This window comes from Rhamphochromis longiceps, linkage group LG18 (genome assembly GCF_057381845.1).
Source record: "Rhamphochromis longiceps isolate RC_006_pf linkage group LG18, R_longiceps_female_GT1.1, whole genome shotgun sequence".
Classification (NCBI taxonomy): Eukaryota; Metazoa; Chordata; class Actinopteri; order Cichliformes; family Cichlidae; genus Rhamphochromis; species Rhamphochromis longiceps.
The window spans coordinates 5,119,570-5,130,855 of record NC_140574.1 but is presented as its reverse complement, the minus strand read 5'-3'; the positions used below and the strand labels follow the sequence as shown (position 1 = coordinate 5,130,855).

The window sequence follows — 11,286 nt, the reverse complement described above, 5'->3', positions numbered from 1 at the left end:
CTTCTCTATTCAAGTAGAAGTAAAAAAAAATACAGGCTCCGAAATGTACTTAAAGTAAGAAAGTGAAAAATAGTTCTTTGCAGGATGTTTCAGAAAGATTCTGGGTGGGCAGATCAGCAAATCTGATTTTCCCTTCAAACAGCTATACACAGGATGATTTCTTTAGATGACTCATCATTTAAAATACTTCAGTGCTTACAGTTAATGCAGACTCAGGCATGGAAAGGCTGGTGAAACGCGATCACTTTCAGTCGGTTAATCGCTGCATTTATGTTCGCAGAATTGAAACGTTCTCCAGAGAAGTATTTTGAAACACCTGGATCCTTTTCGGAGTAGCTGTTTATAGATTCAAACATGTCTCAGAGAAAACAACCCTGCAGATTTCTGAGGTAAGTTTTCTTTCTTTTTTCTGTAGGTCACTAACAGAAAAAAGACCCACACAGGTTCACCTCACAAATATATAATTGTTTATATGTAGGTAATGTCCTCAAGTTCTTGATAACCACTTTTTCCTCTCTCCCTCTTTTTTTCTCGTCTGCTGTTGTGTGTGTTTGTGTTTATTGTGTTGTCTCTTTCAAACAGCTGCCGGTCCTCACCTCAGCAGTGCTGCCGTCTCCTGTAACCCTGAATGGTTCTAACCTACTTTTTCTTTCTTGTTTCTGATGTTGTGGTAGTTTTTGTCCTCAGATGAGGTTTGAAGTGTCTGTGTTGTGCAGCTGGTCTGGTCTGTCTCTAGACAGCTCAGGCTGCACTCACCAGTAAATGGTGGAGGCTCACAAGGACATAGTCAACACACACAAGTTTCTGGCTTTCTGAACTCCTCTGCACGAGGGTTTCTTCGACGAGGGGAGGGCAGTGAGGCACAGCCCCCCGTCCCCCGTGGCCCTGCTATGCCCGCCATCCTAGGGAGACCCTCTGCAGAGGACCTGAGAGAGCCAGGAACTTGTGAGTTGTGTACATCCACTCAGGCATCATTCATACTTGCTCTGTAGGCAGTTCCTGTCAGAAGGAAAAGGCAGAGCAGGAGCGCCGGGGGGTGGAAGACGGTGCCTCAGTGCCTCTCCCCTTCTGACATTGTGAAAAAACCCCAACAAATTTATAATTGTTTATATGTAGGTAATGTTCTCAAGTTCTTGATAACCACTTTTCCTCTCTCTTAGGGAAACCCTTTGCAGAGAAGCTGTCAGAGTTAGGAACTTTATAGGTTTTTGAGCTCAACATCATATTTATATAAAACTAAATTTTCAGTGAACATTTGAACCCCACTCAGTCGCGACAGATGGCCACCCCTTTCTGAGCCTAGTTATGTCGGAGGTTTCTCCCTGTTAAAAGGGAGTTTGTCCTCCCCACTGTCGCCAAGTGCTTGCTCATAGGGGATTTTGGGGCTTTGTTAAATCAACCGCTGAGAAGTTCACTGGCATCAAATTTAGGACACAGCAAATACGTAAATTTGTCATCAAGTGAGGAATCATCCATTTGAAACATATTCGTGAGTCATATTTAGTTTTGTATAAATATGATTTTAGGTACACTAAGGCCAATCACAGACTAATTTGTACAATTTGGGGGAAAATAAATACAAAATTTGGAGGAAATAGATTTGTCATTGTGTCAACACATCTTTGTTACATATGCAGTGCTGGTGTTATATTCTTAAGAGTTTGTTCATTTGATGAGTATATCTTTCTGCCTTGCTTCACATATTTACTGCTTCTTGGCTAGCTTTGGTCATGCTTGCATCAACACAGGTAGAAACAGATACACATCAGAGAATCACCATGCATCGGCCTATCTAAATGCAAATGGAAAACGACAAACCTCTAAATATAAATAACTTTTAGATTACTAAAGCTATCAATGGATCCACAGTTCCCAGAGTGAAAACACATTCATATTATGTTCAAGTCAGTTGTTATCCAATATTAAAACTATAAAATAGAATAAACACTATTTTTAGTTTACTTATTTAATAAAGAAATTTCTTAGAATTTTCAGAAAAACTAAAGTTATATATAGCAAATTAAGTAAGTACAAAGCAAGTAAAATTTTATTTGTATTACAATTTTCAACATAAACATCAGAGTGCTTCACAAGAAACTAAAACATAAAAAAATAACCACAAGGAAATTTTAAAAGATGAGTTTTTAGCTGTTTTTAAACGAGATCACGAAGTCCCTAGATCCCAAGTTCATGCACACAGCTGTTGTCACGAACGTTGCACTCGCTTACGTCACTGTCATGAGACATTCTCGCAAAAAAAAAAAAAAAAAATCACGGTTTAGTAACGCAGTAATGCAGCGTTACTAAACAGAGACACAGAAGGACAGATATTGTTCCTCACATTACTAACTTTTTCAATGAAGAAAGAAAGAACATTTTTACAATCTTCATTCAATGAAACTGGACCAGCAGGTGGAGCAGGAGCAACAATATCGCTAATGATGTCAAATAATACCTTGGGGTTACCTCTGCTCCTTGAAACTAAGTCTGAGAAATAAGCAGCCCTTGCATCTCAAACTGATGCGTTAAATGAAACTAAAAGGGCCTTTAAATGAAAGAGATTAACATGTAGACAAGTTTTCCTCTATAATACAACAGGAATTGAATAGCAAATACTGTCATTTTTTCACAGGGACGGTTCTGAGAGGACAAACATTGCCTAAAATAGAAAGACAATAATTATTAAAAAGATTTGTTAGTAAATCAACATCGTTATAGGAAGGTAAAACTAAATTCAAAATATCAGAAAATTTAGCAGCAGCAGTAGAGGAATTTAAGGTGCGAGACCTAACCGCATGTCGAACAGAAGAGAGGAACAGATGGAAAGTCAAGTTAAAAATAAATGTTTATTGAATCTTGTTTATATATATAGATAGATATGTGTGTGTGTGTGTGTGTGTGTGTAATAATCCAGTTTACTAGGATCTATGACACGATGCACGTTTACCAAATGTACACGTGCATGTAGCGAGAGACACCATTAACATTTTCTAAGAATGAAACTTAGCATCTAGCATCGTTTTTCATATGCATTTTCAACTGTACCGAAGAACTGAAACTTTTTCCACATGTGCTACAACAATAAGGTTTTTCACCCGTGTGGACTCTCATGTGTCTTATCAAGCTTGACTTAAGGATAAAGCCTTTCCCACAGCCTCTGCAACAGTGTGGTTTCTCACCTGTATGACTTTTTATGTGGCTTGCAAAATGTGCTGCGTTGCTAAATCTTTTCCTACAGGTGCTACAGTAATATGGCTTCTCACCTGTGTGAATTCGCATGTGTCTATTCAAATTTGTTTTTAAATGAAATCTTTTCCCACAAGTGATACAGGAATGTTGTTTTTCACCTGTATGAAAATCCATATGCATTTTCCAATACGGCTTCCACTTAAATCTTTTCCCACATGTACTACAAGAATATGGCGTTTCACCTGTGTGAGTTCGCATGTGTGTATTCAAATTTGTTTTTAAATGAAATCTTTTCCCACAAGTGATACAAGAATATGGCGTTTCACCTGTGTGAGTTTGCATGTGTCTATTCAGGTATGTCTTCTTACCAAAACCTTTTCCACAAATGCCACAAGAATTCTCACGTAGGTGAATTTTCATGTGTCTATTCAAATTTGTGTCTAGATGAAATCTTTTGCCACATGTGCTACAGGAATATCGTTTTTCACCTGTATGATATTCCATGTGTATTTTCAAATCTTCCTTCCGATTAAATCTTTTCCCACAGGTACTACAAGAATGTGGTTTTTCACCTGTGTGAAGTCGCATGTGTCTTGTCAAGTCTGACTTCCAACTAAATCTTTTTCCACAGTAACTACAAGAATGTGGCTTCTCACCTGTGTGAATTTGCATATGTCGTTTCAAGCTTCCCGTCCTATTAAATGTCTTTCCACAGCAACTACAACAATGTGGCTTCTCACCTGTGTGAATTTGCATATGTCGTTTCAAGCTTCCCGTCCTATTAAATGTCTTTCCACAGGTGCTACATGAATGTACTTTCTTGGAATTTTTAACCATCGGGTCTGCTATGATTTGATTCAAATTATTTCTGTGTAAGTCATTGTCCTTGCTTTCACACTGATCTGTGACAGGAGAGTTGTGAGAAAGGAGCAGGACACTGCTTGGTTCTGGTTCCCTGTAGTCACTTTCTTCACTAGCAGGAAAAGTTTCAGTCTCCTGCTTTTGTTCAAGCGGTTTTCCCTCTTCAGTGGTACCGAGTTCCTTGTGTTCCTCTTTAATCTGTGAAGGATCCTCCTGGTCCAGACTGGAGTTCGTCTGGTAGCAGACGTGCTGATATGTGAGCCCCTCCTTGTCCTTACAGTCATGTTGTGGAAAATCTGAAGGGACAGATTAAAAAAACAAAACATACATTTGAGAAATTACAAGGTAACCTTAACCATTAGCAGGTCTCCACATGGTAAGCATGTTATTCAGATATACCAGTGAAAGGCATGTTGTGGGGAGAAACTATTTTGCTGACTCAGTGAAAACCATTTTGGCTGCTCATTTACAAACTATATGAAAAAACACTCTTCTTCTGTGATCGAGTTAAGTTTAGAATCATATATTTCAGAAAGTCAAATATAAATATTTACCATACTTAACCCAATCCGGAATCTGTTTGAATATTTTTTCCCTTTCCATGCTGCAGAGCAAACCTCAAATTCTTGAAAACCGGCAGAACAAAATCTACACCCAAACTTTGTTGGGTGTAGATTTTATCAGAGAAGGTGGTGGACATTTTAAACTTACACTCACTTAAACTGACTTCTTATTTTCTCCTCAGCTTCTGCATCAGTTAATAGTGGAAATCTAATTTTTGTATCACCTATCAGGGGAGATTTCCAAAAAAAAAAAAAAAGTCAGCTGTAAAAAAAAAAAAAACTATTAGATTCTCATAAATATTACTGTGTCGTACTTTCTGTGATATTAGGTGACTGTTGAGTCTGTAATTTCAGTGATATCTAAAATTGGTTCAACTGACTTAAACTCTTGCCTTGAACATCTCACATGTGTTTCACCAAGATTTTTGCTCCTGTTCAAAACTCATCCCCAAAATGTTGCATGAAAACCTTCTGCGTAAAACTGATATCAGACCACCACCTCTTTCTTCTAGCTCCTCCATGGTTATCAACCTGCCTCTATGTGCTCCCAACAGAGAAGATGCCATAACCGACAACACAACACTGTGCGTTTGTGGTTTGATTCATATATGTATAACAGCAACAATCAAACATCAAAACTGGGCAAGAACAAAGATCAAATAAAACATAAACAGATCACCAAGGATGAGAAAATAAAGGTGATTTGTAACAAAACAAACAAAATGTAGGAGAAAACAAAACACTTGATATAGAAAGGCTTGTATTAAAGGTTAAATGGCAGAAAACACTTAAATGTTTATTTAAAAATTAGTCAAAACCTTTACATGACACCTAGTGAAGTACATTTTTATTTAGATTAACCATAAATTTCCTGAGCAGTCAATTCAATTCAATTTTATTTATATAAATGAATAGGATTAGGCTGCTCAGGGCTTCCCATGGTGCCCGAGTGTTTCTTCTTCACTCACCTCTTTTCGCGCTGTGTGTTTATACTACACCACTATCACATTTTATAGAATTGAATTCTGGCACTCTCTGCTTTCCTCCCCCTCCACTCACCTCCAACTGGTTGCAGCAGATAGCCGCCCCTCCCCTTTCTGCTAAAAGGTTGCTTTTCCTCAAAATTGGGGACTTTAAAAAAGCCAACGTGAGCCAGGAGCTTTCAAATATAAACAGTATACTCGACCAGAGAGGAGAGGACATTGGATCACAGTTACAGCACGATTAGCAAAGCCTATCACCCTGTGCCGTGTGCTGCACTCTGACTTTCTGTCCACGTCATGATCATTCTGATGCACGCGTACAGAGGCTGAAGCTCTCCAAACCTGTTGTGAGGACTAAAAAAACTGGAGTAAGGAGGCTGTGGAGGAGAGACGCACGGCTTGGAATCTACAGACTGGGACACATTGAGGGCTACTTCTAAAGGCTGGGATGAGTTTACGACACTGTCACCTCCTATATCCACTTCTGCAAGGACAGCATTGTGCCAGGGTGAGTTTTAATAATGGCAAATCCTGGTCCTCCTCTGCGCTTCTCCCTGTACACTAACTGCTGCACCTCCAGCCACCAGTTTGTCAAGCTGATTAAGTTTGCAGATGACACCACCGTTATTGGACTCATCTTGGACGGGGATGAGTCCGTCTACAGGATGGAGGCTGAACGTCTGGTGTCCTGGTGCAGCCGCAACAACCTGGTGCCGAACGCCCAGAAGACAGTGTAGATTTATTGAGGACTTTAGGAAGCACACATACCTATTCTTTGCAACTTTACTTCAGGGTTCCACATGATGTCCAGCTCCTGCCCAGTCCAGACGATGACATCTTTGGTTTTTGGCTTCAGTGAAAGCTGGTCACTTTCCTGATTGAGGGAGATTTCCTCTTGTTCATCTTTAGTCTGTGGAGACTCTGGGTCCTGCTGGTCCAGACTGGAGCTCCTCTTCTGGTCACAGACCTGCTGGTTATCCAGAACTTCATCTTCAACACAAGAACACAAGAAAATAGTGACTAATGTTATGACAAGAAAATGTCAACATAGTCAATATTCTGACCCCGAGTCTCCCTAAGCTTTAGCAACTTGACCTTTTTCTCATATTTAACAAACCAAACATTTCATATTCTGCTTGCTTGTAAGTGAAGAGAGAGTCAATGTAATGGATGTCTGGTGGGAAGGAGTTCCAGAGATCTCAAGAAGAATCTCTTGGGAACACCGCATTGGAAATGAGAATTCTTGGGAATTTACATTTTATGACTTGGTTGAACCGACAGGAGCCAGAGAGAAAATATTTAAACCAGTTTAAGAGTTTGTCAGTGATTCTAACAGAGGCTAAACTGTCAAGAAGGTGTTAGAGAGTGTTAAAGTGCTAATTTTTGTGACTGCCAGTGATTAGCACACAATATATAAAAAATTAAAAAAAAACATACAAAACCACACAAACAAATGAACAGCAGGATGATCTGAATATGACAATGAAAGCTAATCTTTTAATATTTTACTAATAAAATACCCTGGTCACTTTATTAGGTACACATTCCTAGTACTAGATTGGAGCCCCTTTTGTCCTCAGAACTGACTTAATTCTTTGTGGAGATTCAGCAAAATGCTGGAAATATTCCTCCGATATTTTGGTTTATATTAACCCGAGAGCTTCACACAGCTGCTGCATATCTGTCATCTTCACATCCATGATGCAAATCTTGTGTTCCACCACATCCCAAAGGTGCTCTATGAGGTTGAGAGCTGGTGACCTAAGTACAGTGAACTCACTGTCATTTTAAGGTAATGGTGTTGTAACCAATTATACTAATCAATTGTTGTATCCCATCTGCTTCAAGATTCAACATGTTATGTGTATTCAGAGATGCTCTTTTACATATCTTAGTTGCAAAATGTGCTTATTGGACAGTCAGGTTGAAGCAGTCTGTTCATTCTCTTCTGACATCAACAAGGAGTTTTCACCCAAAGAACTGCCCTCACTAGATTTTTTATTTTTCGGACTACTCTCTGCAAATCATACAGATGCTGGAAAATTTCAGCAGATCAGCAGTTTCTAAAACACTCAGTGGAGCCAGTCTGTCACAAACACCCACACCGCAATCAAAGTGATTTAAATCAGCGCTCACTTTGAACTTCAGCAGGTCATCTTGATCACATCTACATGCCGAAATGCACTGACTGCTGCAATGTAATAGGCTGATTACATTTTGGATTAAAAAGTAGCTGAATGGGTCTCTCAGATATGCAAGTGATATTTAAGGTCTTTAAGGTGTTTTAAATATTCCCTCTCATGCGCTGAACAGCAAAGAATTCTGTTCATATGCAGAAAGTCATCATTTATGAGGCGTACAAATCACTAGTCCAACTTGGTCCTTGTGGCCAATATCCACATTTTTCATTGCCTCAACGGTTTTCCTACATTCTGCGTACAGTTCTGAGCCAACATGACTTAAATCTATATGCAGAAAATAAAATATAGATTTAAAACCCAGTTTTTATTTTACTGTACTAACACAAAACATGTCTTCAGTGAGGCAGCATGCCAGGCAGGAATGCACACCGCCTGTCTTTGTGAGCTCTTTTCATGAGGAGTTAACTCTGATATCATCATGTGATGTTTTTATATGAGTCATATTCATTTCTGAATTATGAAATAATAATAATATTAATATATTACAGTTTTGCATACCTGTTGTGGTCAGCTTTACTCCAGGTTTACACAACAAATCCAGCTCTTCCCTTGTCCAGACATGAATGCCTTCAGCCTCCTGCTTCAGTTCAAGCTGCTCTCCTTCCTCACTGCTGCAGGTTTCCTCCTGTTCCTCTTTAGTCTGTGGAGGCTCTGGGTCCTGCTGGTTGAGACTGGAGCTCCCCTCCTGGTCACAGACCTGCTGCTCATCCAGACCTTCGTGTTCAACAAAGAGACACAAGAAAATTGTGACAATAGTCACCTATGGAGAATTAAGTTCATGGTTTCATGGATTCTTCCATTCTTGCAGACTTTGCCAGAGAAACATTTACTCATAGTCATTTGTTGATTGGGTGTTGTTATTAACCCTGCAGCTGTACAACTGTGGTCCAATTTTTAGATGTGACTGCCAGTGATTACCACACAATGTAAAATAAATAAATAAATAAATAAAAGAAAAAAAAACATACAAACAAATGAACAACAGGATGATTAGAATATGATAATGAAAACCTACAGCATTTTAAGACGGCCGGTATATGTTAATGCTAATTTTCTAATATTTTACTAATCAATGCACACTCAGTGGTCACTTTATTAGGTACACAGTGCTAGTTACTAGGGCTGGGCGATATGACCCAAAATTCATATCTCGATATTTTTTAGCTGGATGATGATATAAGATATATATCTCGATATTTTTTTTAAAGCCATAAGTTAAGAACAAAAAGAGAGTTCCTAGTCACACTGTGTCCCAGATGTCACACGGGCACTTTTATTTACATACAGCGTAGATGTACATGAAGAAATTACTCAAAAATAAATTATCAGCATTTATTAAATAATCATGGTCCATAAATAAAAGAAAACAATGTTGTTTTTGTGCATAACAAAAAGCTCACAATTGTGCAGTCAAAATGTAAACTAATAGACGCTGAGCATAGTAACAAAGAGACAGATTTCAGAGCTGCACCACGTCTCTGAACAGGTGCCATTTATGGTCCTTATACACACACAGTACGTATCACTCCGCGAGGCTCCTCCCCGGTAGCCGTAATCCTCCGACATCAAGCGGTGCAGCTCCGTAGCTTAGCAAAGTCATATTAAAACATTTTTTGACAGATTGCTGAGCGCTGTGTACCACATAAAATCGGTTTGTGGTCAGCAAGCACAACCAGAATTCATACATAAGGCGCGCTGTCGATTTTTGAGAAAATGAAAGGATTTTAGGCCGTGCAGCTCCTCCGGGCTGCATGTCGTTAGCGCGGTTAGCTCGTTAGCGCGGTTAGCTCGCTAACACGTTGACGCCATCCAGCCCCACGCACGGTAACTCGCTAACGGAGATTTTCCGCTTTCATCTTGTCATTGCCTGCAGGTGAAGCTATGGGGGAGGGGGAGTTGTGTTCAGTGCAGGAGAGGCGAGGCCGAGTAACGTTTCGTAGAGACAAAAGTGGACGAAAGAGAGGCAAACCTGCGGCTCCACAAGTATAATTATAACGTAACATAGACTATATCGATATAAACGATATTGTCACATCTTATATCTCGTATGAAAATATATCGATATCTTTAAAAAAAACTCGATATATCGCCCAGCCCTACTAGTTACGTGTATTCAGAGATTCTCTTCTGCATATCTTAGTTGCAAAAAGTCATAATTGGACCTACTGTTGCCTTCCTGTAGGTTGAAGCAGTCTCCCCATTCTTCTCTGACATAAACAAAGAACTGCCTTCACTAGATAATTTCTCTTTTCGGACCACTCTCTCTAAATCATACAGACGTTTGTGCAGATCGGCAGTTTCTGAAACACTGAGAACAGCCAGTGTGGCACAAACAGCCACACCACGCTCAAAGTAATTTAAATCCAACTCGCCTCCCCAAAACGACGCTCACTTTGAACTAACAGCAGGTCATCTTGACCATGTCTACATGCCGAAATGCATTGACTGCTGTCATGTAATTGGCTGATTATATTAAAAACTATTGTAAATCAACGCATGAATTTACTACTAATAACAGAAATCCCCACACCTGTACTGTGTGACTTTATCCCGGGTCTGATATCCAGCAGTCTTAGCCGACTGATCTCCTCCTCATACCGGACGATCGTTTTTTCAAACTCTGAGAAGATTTGTTCTGCGGCAGCAGTTAATCTCCCCTCTATAAACTCTCTCAGATGAAGAACTGAAGACATTATTGCTACAACAACCGATACATTCAAACTAAATTCTTCAAACAAAACTCATTCACGATGCAAGCGCTGAACGGCATCATTTCCGCTATTCTTCTTCTATTGAACTTCCGGTAGACTGGAAGTATCAAAGGCGCATTGCTGCCCTCATCAGGTCAGTCCAACAAAAATCAAGTCTGGCACTTTCCAGAAACCTGGATAAAGAATTAATGGTTTCAAATGACCAATTCATTGTGCATAAGGCTTCTTTCTGCAGACCATCAAACCATGCTTAACCCTTTCTGACTTACATGCCTCACACTCATACTGTTGCTTTATTATCATCACAGCAGCAGTAAAGTAAGAATGCTTTGTTGATAGAAAGATTTTTAAATATTTAAAGTCCCCCCCCCCCCCCCCTTTTTGACATTTTTAATGTGTTCAGGTTAAACCGTGCTGCTTGATGTTACTGTGTGCCTGCTGTTTTCATCAACAGTCTTGTTCTGTTCTAAACACTCAGATTCTCTTAGCCTAGGTTGATATTTTTGCCACGCGATTATAAGGGATATCGTGGAATAAAGAAAATTCATTGATTAAAGTTTGATTTAATGGAAAAATCTTTAGTTTTTTCCAACATTTAACATAAAGAATGATGTCCTCATAGATTATAATCATAACTATAATTATTTACAATCTGTTTGATAAAGGAGGGTCTCTTGATTTCTCTGTTAAGTCCATGTAGTGGAAGTGAAATAACAAATCAAATCAAATCAAATCAAATCACTTTTATTGTCACATCACATGTGCAGGCACACTGGCA

At 39.2% G+C, this 11,286-nt stretch overlaps 1 protein-coding gene across 1 annotated transcript; it reads right to left on the bottom strand.

The window, feature by feature from the left end:
* Positions 1-2,031: 2,031 nt before the first annotated feature.
* Positions 2,032-10,766, bottom strand: LOC146647549 (uncharacterized). Its single transcript, XM_085389518.1, has 4 exons — positions 10,328-10,766; positions 8,296-8,511; positions 6,365-6,586; positions 2,032-4,346 (listed from the first exon to the last, which is right to left on the bottom strand). The coding sequence occupies exons 1-4, from the start codon at positions 10,488-10,490 to the stop codon at positions 3,004-3,006; spliced, it is 1,944 nt and encodes a 647-aa protein (XP_085245644.1). The 5' UTR covers positions 10,491-10,766; the 3' UTR covers positions 2,032-3,003.
* Between the last annotated feature and the right edge of the window lie 520 nt (positions 10,767-11,286).